At 42.0% G+C, this 14,176-nt stretch overlaps 1 protein-coding gene across 1 annotated transcript; it reads right to left on the bottom strand.

Annotated features, from left to right (window-relative positions):
- Window positions 1–12,487: 12,487 nt before the first annotated feature.
- SMIM32 (small integral membrane protein 32) lies at window positions 12,488–14,125 on the bottom strand. Its single transcript, XM_037728663.1, has 2 exons — window positions 13,145–14,125; window positions 12,488–12,952 (listed from the first exon to the last, which is right to left on the bottom strand). The coding sequence occupies exon 1, from the start codon at window positions 13,521–13,523 to the stop codon at window positions 13,212–13,214; it is 312 nt and encodes a 103-aa protein (XP_037584591.1). The 5' UTR covers window positions 13,524–14,125; the 3' UTR covers window positions 12,488–12,952; window positions 13,145–13,211.
- Between the last annotated feature and the right edge of the window lie 51 nt (window positions 14,126–14,176).

Raw genomic sequence — 14,176 nt, 5'->3', positions numbered from 1 at the left:
AATGAATCAGCAGTGGATGTAGGGATAGCTAATTTAAAAACCCTCACTTGGCCGGGCGTGGTGGCTCAAGCTTGTAATCCCAGCACTTTGGGAGGCCAAGGCAGTTGGATCACGAGGTCAGGAGTTCGAGACCAGTCTGGCCAATATGGTGAAACCCTGTCTCTACTAAAAATACAAAAATTAGCAGGGCATGGTGGTACAGGCCTATAATCCCAACTACTCGGGAGGCTGAGGCAGAAGAATTGCTTGAACCAAGGAGGCAGAGGTTGCAGTGAGCTGAGATTGGGCCACTATACTCCAGCCTGGGCGACAGAGCGAAACTCCATCTCAAAAAAAAAAAAAAAAAAAAAAAAAAAAAAAAAAAAAAAAAAAAAAAAAAAAAAAACAAAACCCAAAAAAAAAAAAAAAACCATTCACTCATCAACAAATACAGACTATAGACTCTTCTCTCACTTATCAATGATGCTCTTTTTCCATTTTTTAAGTACCTGTGTGGAAGCTAGTCTCCCAAAACACAACCTTTAGAAAGGAAAGACATGAATGAGAACTCTAAAATATCCCATTAATGAGTCATGATTTTGGCTTCGGGTAAAGGACTTTGAACCAGTGTTTTTCTCGAGAGCCGTCAAATGGACACTTAGTTATGACATGAGAATGAAGAAATTATTTTGGGAAAAAAATGACCTAATTCACCTATCAGCGAAAGCTTTATTTTCTGGTGCCTTTTAAAAATATGTGGAGCCATGTCATTCTTCTGTTTAAAATGTTAGTTTGGTTTGATTTTCCATTTTGTCTTTCTGCTCTTGTGAAGAAAAAAAAAAGCATTTTTGAGGAAAGAATTATGCAATTCCTTTTGTTTTCTGTGTCTTATTTATTGCTTTTTCAATGTGCAGCCAATGGATGGTTTTGGTTCTTTCAGATGAAGTGCCTTTGTGTTTCAGTTCACAGTTCTTTGCTAGGTAAAAGAAATACTTTCTGACAGTCACCTGAGCATTATATGTAAGTATTACATGACATACATTCTGTTTCTTCCAGAGTTCTGTCGGCCACATGAAAGAGAATATTTGCTTACTGGTAGAACTTTGGCATTTTCATCATTCTTTTACTTAGCAGGCTTATGGCACGATCTCTGGAACAAATTTGTAGAAACAATTACTCCAGTTGAATGACAGATATATGTATTCAACTTCATTGGGCTGCAGTAAACTAGTGGAAATTATAGAATTGTTTTATTGGTGTTTTCTACTGAGTTAATTAAAAATGGTTTTTATTTGGGGTCATTATGTCACGGTCTTGAGTTAACAAGATCTTATATGATTGGCCTTTTCTTTGTTTTCTCTTAGGAATTAGTTCTCATGAATGACAGTACTAAAGCAATTAACAAGAGTTTGACAGAGAACCATAAGCCTGTTGTATTTCCCAAAAGTTGTCAACTCCACACTCTTGAACTAGAAATGAAAACTTTATATAATCCAGCTATTTTTACAGTCCCTAAGGATTTTCATATATCTATGTATAGGAAATAAAATTTGCTAGTAAGATTTTTAGAAACTTAAGTAAAATTCTGGCTAGTGAAAGGAAAGTACCTCTGAAAGAAACCATTTTAGCAAGTTACAGTTATACATTTTAATTTAATCTACAGAATGTTTTATAGTAAAATTTATTAAAACAGCACCACTAGAATCACATGGCATGTACAACATAATTTACTGGCTGAAACGACAGAATCTGGGAATAATAAAATTGCAACCAGTTTGATAATGCAAAAAAAGCAGAATAGAATGAAATCTCAGTAATGAATTAAAGCAACAAAAGGATACTGATTGGCAAAAAGCAAGATGCCTGAGGTACATTTGCTTAACATCTCTACATAGTATTTATGGTCTGGTCAGTATTGCCTGGCTAACATGAAATGTAAACTAGTAGGCATATTATTGATCTACTGAAACTAATCTTTTTTTAGGAGGAAATTTAAGGAAGACATCAATACAAAATGTCAAATATGTGTTTTAGAATATAAATCATTTTTCACATTTTATTGTTGCTATATAAAAAAAAATAGAATTGGCTGGGTTTCTGAGGTGAAATCCAGAGTAATATTACTAGATAGACAGTTCAACAAGCCACATCTAATAGCACAGATAGAGGATGTAGCTATTTTATACCCTTCGTAACATTTGAGAGTAAGACATCCTTTAGGATGTCAAGTGATCATTAAGTACTCATATTTGAAATCTATTGTCAAGATTAGAACTGGGGTTCATGTTAAAAAACCTTCCATATTACCTGAGGGTACCTGTGGGAAACAGTTCCTTCCCCTGTGGTAGTATTTTGTGGAAGAGAAAGTTTATACGAAAAATGAAATCCTACCAACAGCAGAGAAAGTAAAAAGTTTGATATACCTATCAAAGTGCTGTACTTCTGTAGAGAACATCTGATGTACCGATTTAGATCTCTTTCTTTATAATTTTTCTAGTCATTTACTTAATAGTACTTTGGATCATTATCACCTTTGCCACTTAAAATATATAAATATCCTTTTTACTTTGTGAGGAAGGAAGAATTTTTTTATAATTACTGAGTTCAGCCTTTTGTGATGACTTATATTTTGGACCTATATTTTAACTTTCAAGAGTGTCAGATCCCTTCCTTGTCTTACTAGTTAAATCCTCACTTAATTTCTTGGGTATGAATATAAATGTGTGTCATCATTATATTGTTCAGCTAGATGAGCAAGTATCTTAGGGTAGTAGATAGCCTGGTGGTTTTAGAAGTGTTTGGTGATTTTTATGGAGGGAGTTTTCCTAAGTGGTGGTTTATAGGTGGTATCAGATATTATTAGGGCAGCTTTTTGGGGAGTAATCTCAGGTCCCTAGAGGAGCAGCAGCATTTTTCTCATTGTAAGATTCTTGGGAGCTTTTCTTACCACACAAGATGCATGAATCGAATGTGAGAAATGAAGGCATTTCTTCTGCATAAACAAAGAATTCTACCTGCAGGACAGAAACCTGGACAGTTCTTTAATTACAGTTTGTCCTGATTACAGAGTGACAATATTTTTCAAGCCTTTGTATGTTGGATTATCTTATCTCCTAAAATATAACTGTATTATAATTGAAATGACACCCTAAAATTGGATGGTTTACCAATACCAATGAAAGGGATTTCACACATCAATTTTTATTTTTGTTTTGAAGTAAGAGCACATGCTATATAATAATTGTTAGCAGCAATTGCTATAAAACAAGTGATGAGTTATTTCTCTGAAAAGAACCAGTCCTAGAGCAGGATTCTTTGATCATTCATGACAGAATGAAAAAGGTTTGTGTGGTTCTTGTCCAAATAACTCAGTTCTTAAAATCATAAGCCATTATCCTTTAAAGGTTTATTTGAAGATGCTCTTAAAGTACAGAATTTTGTGTACAGGTAGACTTTTTTACCCCTCATTAATAGTGCCTTCTTAATACAAGCTGGTGTTAGCTATAACAAAACTCCAGTAAGGCCAAAGAATCCCAAGTTCTTTGTTTTAAAAAAAAAAATCTTTTAGAGTCAGATTTTCCCTTCTAAGAATCATTGGAGATGATATTGCGTTGATTTATTCATAAAGTACTTTATAGGAACTCTAGAAGATAATTGTTAGGCAAGTGATTTTCTTTTTAACATGGTTGGCTTAAGTTGTACTTTGAAATTCACTTATTTTTAAATTGAGGATTTTAATCATGGAAATTGAATGTTTATCTACCTGCCTACATTTTCTTAAAAAAATATTTCATATGCAAATAATGAAGACCAAGCCAATGGCTGCACTGTAGGTCTGCTGCTTATTTGTATTTGTTTTGTTTATGTTGTAGAAGTTGAAATTCTAGCAACATACTTCAATTCTGTTATTTTGATACTTATGTATTAGGTTTTACTATATTGTGCTTTTCAAAGCCATAACTCTTAAAAACTTTGTTTTTGCATATTGTTTGCTAATTCTTTATTTTAATAAACCTCAAAAACTGCTTAATGTGTCTTTTGTTTTGTTTTTCCCTGTTTTGGCTATGGATTTGGCCTGCTGTGTTGTCATGGGTCTCATAGCTTAGACAAGTTGCTTAACCACTCTATGCCCCACTTTCCTGACCTATAAGTAAAAGTCTACTTCATAGGAAGGATTTGAGGGAAGATTAATTAAGTGTAATACAAATAAAGTATTTAGAACAGTACTTAGAACATAAGAACTCATATTTTAAAATTGTTACTGCCTTTTATATTTCTACTAGTTCTTTGATTCAGAATAATTATTTCTGATGTTGCTTGACCTTGGTATATCAACCTTTGATTATCCACTTTGTGTTTTACCATGATTTTTTATTTTCTTCAGCCTTCTCCTTTTTTGAAAAAATTTTAAATCACAGACTGACTTTGTATCATTCTCACTGTGGTACACACTTTTACCAACCTCTGAATTACATGTACAAGATGTGCAAACTCATTCTAATTAGAAAGGAATGGTTAAAAAATCATGTGCCCTAGCCAGAAAACTAAAAGAAAATGAACTAAATATTTTAATCCTAAAGGATAAATGTAAAAGCATTTGTCTTTTGTTTGTTTGTTTTTTAAGGAAAAAACGACTTCCTCTATTCAAGCTTGTCCAACCCGTGCCCGTGGGCTGCATGTGGTCCAAGACAGCTTTGAATACGGCCCAACCCAAATTGGTAAACTTTCTTAAAACGTTATGAGATTGTTTTGCAAGTTTTTTTATTTTTATTTTTATAGCTCATTGGCTATCGTTAATGATGTGTTTTATGTGTGGCCCAAGACAATTATTCTTCCATTGTGGCCTAGGGAAGCCGAAAGATTGGACACTCCTACCAATTTCTGAGAATCAGTTCCTTCCTCTATGTCTTTTTACTTAAAAGGCATTTTGTAAGGTATTTTGTAGCAACATCACTGGTTGTTTTAGAAGTGTATTTTTTAAAAAGCACACTTGTCTTGGCAAAAGATTTCAGTGAGCACTAAGAGGATGTTGGCTTCTCTTGGGTTTAAGATAGTTTTCAGGTTGCTGTAGCCAAAACAGTTCAGATGATGAGGGGGTGGGATAGTGGCTAATACTATTTAGAATTACAGCAGCTTTGATGCAGTTGTTTTATAAACATTTTTAAGCAGGTTACCAGTAGGCTGCAGCAATGCTTTTAAGGAAGTACTTATTTAGAACTCTGTAGTATTTACGCTTGAAAGAAGGAAACATTTTTAAAACACCCCTTCCATTTAACATTTTAAATATTACTCTGTGTTGTTGAATTTGCAAGTCTATAATAAACTTTTTGCTAAAACAAAAATTTTGTTCTTTCTATCTAAATCAGTTTTTCTATTTTTAAAGAAACAGGAGTGGGGCTATAGGGAAAATTCAAAGAAGAGCTATGGGCAGCTTGCTTAACCATCTCCATGTTAAAGTATGTTGGATGGGAGGTGGGAAGACAGATTTAGACTGATTGGTGAGACTTTGATTGTCCGTGTTTCAAGTGAGTGTGTCTAATTCCTAGGAGAGACATTTTCTGAGGCAGTTTATTGATGTTTAGAGATGGATTTTGAAAAAATCCTTATACTTTGTCTTTAATCACTTACTCCTTCACCATCCAATAAACCTCTCCCATTATTTCCTTTTAAATAGTATTCTCATCTTGAGATAAATGCTGAAAATTTTAACAGTAGAGAAAAGTAAAACCTGAAACCCCCAAATCAATAGCAAAGGTTTATGAGTATGCCCTTCTAACCTGTTCTGTAGTCACTATACATTGATCTTTGGCTCTCTTTAACAGATAACTTTGCTGATTATGGATGAAGCTCTAGCTCCTTTTTTTAAAAAGGGTTCTCAGAAATTGGTTTGGTTCCAAAGTGTTTCATGAGTTCTGTGTACCTAAGAAAGCTTTTCTTCTGCATAGTATTTGTCACTATCCAACATACTAAATATTTCTTTACCCTGTTTGACTGTCTTACCTCATGGGAATGTAAGATTTGTGAGGACAGACCTGTGTTGCCACTGCTAGAGGAGCTCTTGGTATGTTGTCTGTAAGCATGCCAATATTTGTTGAATGAATGAGAGCACATTCACTGAAGCAAGATGTGAATTTTTTAATCCTTAGAATATAACTTTTAAATAATGTAATAATAATATACTTCTTAGTTGAATTGATTCTAGCTCAATGTTTTATTAGATCTCTTTATGCGTGAGAAGAAAGGGGGAAACTCATCTAAGAAATTAGAGCACTTACGTCCTTTCTCTGAACTTTTGGATTTTTGCTCCAAAATTATCAAATTCTTGGAATTGTTGCCTGTGGAACCTGCAAAATTAATAGTCAAGTTGGACCTTTAACCTGTTGACATTTAATATTTTCCCAAAGATAGTAGAAAGGGCATAGTTTCCCTGATGCATACTTTCCTTGATACACTTTCTATTTTCAAGAGAAAATAAAAAAGTATACTTTTAATTTCAGAGCTTACAGAAACTGGGTGTTAAGAATTTTGTAATGGGATTTTAGTTTCCCGGCTTAGACCCCATAATAGCCTTCCCTAATTGTTGTACATAAAGGGCAAACTTTCATTGCACTCAGGTGGGAGTGGGAACTAGGAATACCTTTGAGAAAGAGAACGTTTGACAGAACAAATATATGAACCATATTTGTACTTCAGATAAGCGATTTTGCTGCAGAGTATGTGAGTGATGTAGAAATTCAGGAAGAAGAAAAAAAGGGTCTGGAGGGCTTTTTAGATTTTTCCCACTTTATAGTTTTGCCAACATTAGTTCAGAAGTGTAATTAACAGTAAATATTCCCTAATTGCCTTCTGTTTACATAAATTCTGTGATATGTAGTTTTCATTAACTTAGAATTGTTTAGACCAAGTTAGTGAATTCAGCGAAGGTGAAGATGAATACAGGCACAAACCAGTCATGTGAAAATAGTAAGACTGCAGAGATGATGTTCATATGAAGGTCCTTTCCTTTTATTGTCTGTTTAATAAACTGCTGGAAGCTTACCAATGCCCATTTGCCCGTTTCATTGCAGAACACCTGTGTCCAGCTGGATACCACATTTCTTAGCTTTCTTTTCAGGTAGGTATGGTCAAGTGACTAAGCTTGGCCAGTAGGATATTAGCAGAAGTGATAGTCACTACTTCTGCATTGTATCTGGAAGAGGAATGCACCCCTTGCCCTTTTCCCCTTCTTAGTGGCTGGGATGCAGATAGGATGGCAGGATCTAGAGTAGACACCTTGAAGTGGACATGGGAGCTGAGGGATGAGGATGACGGTTGTGCTACCCCTGAAAGAGTACTGTGAGAAAGAAACTTGAGCTGTGGATGGCTTTGTTATAGCAGCTTGGACCTAATTAATACTAACTTGCTCATTTAGTGATTACTACAGGTCAAGCTTTATGCTAGGCAGTAGAGCTGGAATCAGTTCTTGTCCTCACAAAAAGTGAAGCTGTAACAGAGTAGTTTCTACTTCATTAGGTTAATCAGTTTTGGAGGGTGGAGAAGGAGGACCCACAAATGAGGGAAATTTTAAACTATAAACTCTACACCTGTGTTCCTGAATATTTTAATTTTTTCTGACCCTGAATCATATGAGCTTGTTCATTCATTTGACTAATATTTGAGGGCTTGTTAGACGTCAGGCTGAGGAATACAGTGGTTAAAGCAAAAATTCTTTCCCTTGAGAATCTTCATTGTGGTTAATGAAAACACCAAACACTAGTAAGTTCCAAAAAGAAAAACAGTCAAGAAAGGAAGATATCGGGGTTGGGGAACAAAATTTTAGATATAGTAGCCAGGGAAGGTTTCGCTGAGTAAATAATCTTTGAATAAAGTCCAGGAAGATGTGAGGAAGTTGATATGTGAAGCAATGATTTAACCAATTCTTACTCAAGGCAATTCAGAAGGCATATGAATGTTACTGCAATGATCTGTGCTTTTCTGCAGGAAAAGGAATAATTCAAGCAGAAATAGCTAAACGAACTGTTAAATTGCTTGTTTTTTAGTCTGCAGGAGATACAATAATAACTGAAGTGTTACATAAGTGGAGACAGGAAATGTTAGTTGCTAACAACTTTGTGGATTACCACCCCCAGGAAACTAGCCACTTGGAGGACCAATCAATAAAGGAGTGTTCAACTCAATATTTCACCTGATACAAAGTTAAAGTGGAAAAGCAAAAGAGATGTGCTCAGATGTAAATATACCTTTAAATTTAACCTCTAGCTCTGTTTTCCCATTATATTTCATTCAGTAAATATTTATTGCCTATTTTCTGTTTAAAACTAGGCTAGGCATTGGGAAAACAGTGAACAGGACAGATGCTGTCCCTGTTGTCTGTTCATACAACTTACATGTTACTAGCAGGAAGAAGCATTAGGCTACTAATTATTGCAGTTATTTAGTGGCTGTGATTGGGGAGGCAGTCTGGGGCGATGGGAGAATATAATCTTATCTGAGGATTTAGGAAGGTCCTTTTTGAGGAAGAAACATGTAAGTGGAGACCTGAAGAATGAGAAGGCATCAACCAGAGGAAGGAGAGACAAACAGCTTAGGCAGAAGGGCCTTAGGGATTGAAAGGCCACTGGAATACAAGAGGAGCATGAGATGAGGCCGGTGGGGCCCGATGATTCTGGGCCTTATTAGGCTTTTGTGTTTAATCCTGAGAGCGAAGAGAAGCCCTTGGTGTGTACGCTGGGACTGGAGGCAGATGTGTTTATTGAGTGAAGAGAGACAAAAGTGGATGTAGGGCTTTGAGTTAGGGTTGTGTTGGTGGACATGGAGGGGAGTAGATGGAGTAGAGTGGTGCCTAGGGGGTGAGGGATTACTTATTGGAGGATGAAGAAGAGCTTAGGGTCAAGAATGACCACCATGCCTTTTTTCCTTTGGGCAGCTGTATGCTGGTGCAGTCTATTCAGGTGGAGAAGACCGAAGGAGGATCTAATTTAGACAGAAAGATGATGAGTTTTAGGCCTGTTGAGTTTGACGTTTCCTATGAGATACCCAAATGGAGGTGTTGAGTGGGCTCAGGGATCCTGTGGAGAGAGTCATCCGAGAAGCAACTACAGCCATGAGAGTGGATCAGATAGTTTAGGGGGAAAGTGCAAAGTGAGGAGAGACCCAGAATAGCTGTCCTCCAACTCTGGGCATACCTGTTGGGAAGTACAGACCTCTTTACTGTTTCCTGACAGCATATGCCTGACAAAGGACAAGGTCACTGACAGCAGTTGCTTGTACCACTGCAAGCACTTCTGAAATGGCCACCATGGTTAATGATGATAGCTCACATTCAGGGCATTTACTACATATCAAATATGAGCTAATCACTTTACCAATAATGCTTCACTCCATGTTGAATATCCTGTGAAGCAGGTATTGTTCTATTTTACAGATGAAAAAACGGACTCTCAGAAATTCAGAAATGTGAAGGCATAGAGTGGATGATCAAGCTCAGGTCATTGGCACCAGGGCTCAAGCTGTTGGTCACCACTGTGCTACCTTTCCTTGGCTCCTACCATCTGCAACTATCTCCCCACTGTGATCTCTAGCCTCTCCCCCAACCCCCACCATAAATAATGTCTTTTTCTCCACCCTCTTGGCTGCTCATGGTGGCTGGTTATAGCAGAGGAACCCAAATACCTGTGACATGGGCCATCTTCCTATCTTTAGCCTGCCATGCCCTGCTCTCCAAAGGTAGTTTCAAGGCATCTTGGAACTGGTGGGAGAGCAAAGGGCAGGAGGATGTGTATGCACAGATGTCTACTCCCAGGCAGTCATCTGTCTTAGCTTGGGCTGCTTCAACAAAATACCATAGACTGGGTGGCTTAAACAGAAATTTATTTTCTCACAGCTCTGTAAGCTACAAGTCCTCCAAGATTAAAGTTCCGGCTGAGTCAGTTTCTAGTGAGGGCCCTCTTCCTAGCTTGCAGATAACCATCTTTTCACTGTGTCCTCACACGGCCTTTTCTCAGCGCCTGCACCTGGCCAGAGTTGAGAGCTGTATGCAGTCCCATAAGGACACTAATCTTACCAGAACAGGGATCCACCCTTATGGTTTCATATAACTTTACTTTCTTACTCTAAATACAGCCACTCTGGGGATTAGGGCTTCAACATATGAATTTAGGGAAGACATATGCATTCAATTTTAACACCATCTAAATGTCCAATCACCACATTGTAGTCCACTTATTCTAAACATCCGTAGAGGGCAGATGTGAATTCAGCCACATCCCTGCTGCCGGGGAGAGAATCTAGGGCTGGGTTCAACATGAGAAAGAGCCCATTACCCCTCAGCCAGTGCAATACTATCCTAGAAAAGGGAACCAAGTTACTCAGGTTCACAGTGCTGGTCAGTTCACTTACTGACCCTGTGTGCTTTCTAGATTCCAGGTCTACGCAGGCTTAATTTCCCAGAAATTTATTCCCAAAGTGTCTGTTCATTTGAAGTGGCCAAGCCTTTGGCTTAGGTGGCTGAGAACACTGCAACACTGTAGAGACATTAGAGAGATGCTTTCCAAGTTGCGTTTATCTTAGTACTTTTTGGCTTTAACCCCTTGATGCCTTATGCCAATATCTTTTTAAGGCATCCCAAAAGTCTCCTGGAGGGCCCAGGAACTACAGGTGAATCCTAAGCCAGTCATCTTCTCCTGTTCTCCCATGAAGGAACCAGTCTTTGCATTTGTTTGTGGTCACAGAAGACAATGGGCCCTACTGAGAGCACATCCTGCTGGTGGGGTCTGCTTCTTCCAGCAGCAGTGCAGCTTCAAGCCTATAGCTCAGTTATAGAAATAGCTGTCATTTGCACACTCACTTTGTACGAGCATTATGCTAGCATGTTATTATTGGTTATAATAACTTTGGTTATACTGTTTGTTATTCAACCTTATAGAGCTAGGTGATACAACACCCATTTTGCAGATGAGGAAATAGGCTCAGACAGGTTATTTGCATGAGGCCATACAGCTAGTGAGAGGTGGAGCTGCGATTTAAAGCCAGGCATTTGAACTCCAGAGCTTGTACGTTTGATCACTCTGCATACTACCTTCAGATCTGGCTATCAGGACATGCGGTGGAGGAATACTCTGCCTCTACATTAGTCCCCTCCCCCTTCACAAGCACTTCAAATGAATAGACACTTTGGGAGTAAATTTCTAGGTAATTGAGCCTGCATAGACCAGAATCTAGAAAGCACACAGGGTCAGTTAGTGAACTGACCAGCACTGTGAACCCGCCAGCAGGGTGAACCTGAGTAACTTGGTTCCATTTAGACCAAGGCTGAAGGGTCCTCCATTTCAGCAGCATGTGATTTTGTATGCCAGCCAGGGGCCCTCATATTTCTCACATTTATTTCCATTTAGTCCTCTCTGCCACCAAGGTTCATGCAGGTTAGCTTAGGTTACCTTTATTGTAGGCTGGAGAGGTTTGGCTACCTTTCCTAAGACTAAGCTAAAATGCCATATGAGGTGATCATAGAATTGGCACCGGTAGGACCTGGCGGGTATTAGTTCTGGAAGACATGGAGAATCAAGCCCAGGGAGGCTTTCCTGGTTTCTATGCCTCCTCTCCAGTGCTTCCTGGGATAGGAACCAGGAGGGAATCTTGGGCACTGACAGAGGAGAAGTGGTGGGCTGTGCTGGGCTGTGCTGGCCTGGGCCTCAGTCTGGCCTCGGGAGCCAGTTTCAGTGTCACAACCCTTAGAATTGTTGCAGAATTTCGTGCCTATATGCATTTGGCCAGTGGCAAGAGTCCTTGATTTTCTTCAGATTGCCAAAGCCTGAGTGACCCTGGCATGGGTTAGAATGACTGGATTAGACAGTCTGTCAGATTCTTTTTCAGTCAAACCTGCTCTAAGTTCTAGTGCCCCATTGAGCCAGGTGACTCCTGAAATTATTTTAAAGCCCCATAAAAAGACTACTTGGAAGAGGATTAACTTTGGTTAAGGTTTTCACAAGGTTATCTACAAGCCTTTTTAGTTCCTCTCAAGTTTTTTGAAGTTGTTTTTCCTCTGCTGGGTTTATGCATCCATTCCCCTCCTGCCAGGTTCTCCAGGGCAGGTCCCCACTCCTTTGGGAGGAAGTACTGGGCAGCTGCTCTACCACCTGACCTTCAGGGTATTCCTTCACCAGATGGTTCTGGTCCAGACATGGCTCTTCAGGGGTTTCAGGCCGAGGGAAGCTCAGAGCAAAAGGGAAGATGCCAGGTGGAAGGGAATGCCCTGCAGAAAGGGTCCTCAGGCGCTCTGTGAATGGGAATTTATTCAGCAGCTCTGGCAGCAATTTTCCCTGAGGACCACCCTTAAAAAACTTCCCCGAGGAAGTAACTGACCTGGGGAAAAGCTGAAGAGGAGGAAGTATTATCAAAATGTCCTGGGCAGGACATTCACCCTCCTTGTCTGGGTCTCCTGCTCGGGACTGATCTCCCCTTATCCCTTTTTCCAAAGCGGCGCAAACAATTACCAGCACGTTCTCAGCACTTGGTCTAATTGGGTGAGTTTTTATTATAGAAATGCGGCCCATGAAGATGTGAGACGTGTATCCCCGACTGAGGTGGGACCCTGCGCCTCTCCACCGACCTCCCACTGCCCGTGTGCAAATAAGGAACTGGGTCCTTACACCTGGGCAGGATCCACTGAAACCCCTGGTCCTGTCATTTCCCCTGGGGGACGCGGCCCCCGACTGCCAACCTCCCAAAGTTCAGGTGAGCTCCCACTCGGATCCTAGTGGGGTCCTTCTCAGTGTCAAGGAGGAAGAGAGGCGGTAGCAGGTGTGGGGAGACAGCCACAGGGCTTGCGAGTCCTGACAGGTACCTCCAGGCTAGTTGCAAGCTCATGGTTCCTGTCTCTTCCGTGTGCCAAGTAAAGAAGTCAGCAGGCAGTGGGCAAGCCTCCTGCGCCGGGGCTGGCACGCAGTCTTTCAGGAAGGTTTTCCGACTGGACCCTCTGCCGGGAAGGGAATTAGGCCAGGGGATAAGAACGACGGTACCTACAGGTACTGGAATTGAGACCCTACACAGCCTCCCGACCCCTCGGTCTCCCTTTCCCCCGGGTTGCCACTCTAGTTCAGGAATGGTCTTTGGGTCAGGGCGCGGTGTTCCCACGGGCCAGCGACCCCCGGAGTCATGCCCTCCCTACCCGGCTCAAGCCGGCTGTCTTGGCGTGGTCAGGACCGGCCTCCCGGCAGCGGCGGCTCAGTCCCACACTACACCGGCCGCGTCTTCCAGGGCGCGCGGGCGTCGCGCAGCGAGCGGTCGTGGGGCAGCGCGGCGAAGGCCGAATGGCGCAGCTGGCAACCGATGAAGAGGACGACAAGCGCCACCGAGAGCAGCAGCAGGAAGAAGAGCAGCAGGTAGGTGGGCAGGTCGGGCTTTGTGGCGGCGCCGTCCCGCATACCGCGCGCAGTGGCCAGCTCCAGCGGCAAAGCGCCTTCTGCCTTGACCGTGGCTCCCGGCGCCAGCGCGCTGCCTACCGCCGCCTCGGGGCCACCCGTGGTGTTGAATAGGTCGCCGTACATGGCCCGCGGGTCCCACCGACCCCAGCCGGATCGCCTCACTTCGCCTCCAGCAGACTGGCGCGACCCGGCGCATCCATGGCGCGCCCTTCCCACCCCGCCGAGCAGAACTGACCAAGAGTCGGTGCCTTGGGGCCAGCAGGGGTTGCAGAGACCCCAGGACGTGTCCGCTCACTCGCCTCCGCGCTCAGCTGCCTTCCCCGCCGGCCGGCGGACCCCAGCGCTCGGAGCTGGACAGTTCTGTGCCTGCGCCTCTTCTCGCCGTCTCCAGCAGGACGGATGTCCCAGTCCCAATCACTGAGTCGTCTTGCGGCTTTACAGCAAGCAGCTCTCTCAGCTCGGACCCCCAGCTCCAGTGAGCTCCAGATGCCGGGCGCCTCGGGGCTGTGGCAGGGGTGAGAGCTACTCGGGGAGTGCAGCCGCAGCCCGGGGTCTCTGCTCAGTGCCCGGTGACAGAGAGCACGGAGGGCGGGTGGCCCGCGAGTCCTCCGCGTCCTCCGGCGCCGCCGCCACCGCAGCGTCTCGGAGCAGTCCTGCAGCCTTGGGTCCTTGTCGAGATGCCCGGTGTGCAGCTAGCTTGTCCCCACTCGCTCTGGCTGCTGTGCTCCTGTCTCGAGCAGGAGACTGAGCTTTCCGGCGGCTCTGAGCGCGGTCGG

This window comes from Cebus imitator, unplaced genomic scaffold, assembly GCF_001604975.1.
Source record: "Cebus imitator isolate Cc_AM_T3 unplaced genomic scaffold, Cebus_imitator-1.0 Scaffold274, whole genome shotgun sequence".
NCBI lineage: Eukaryota > Metazoa > Chordata > Mammalia > Primates > Cebidae > Cebus > Cebus imitator.
The sequence above is the reverse complement of the archived record's forward strand: the minus strand, read 5'-3'. Positions and strand labels throughout refer to the sequence as shown.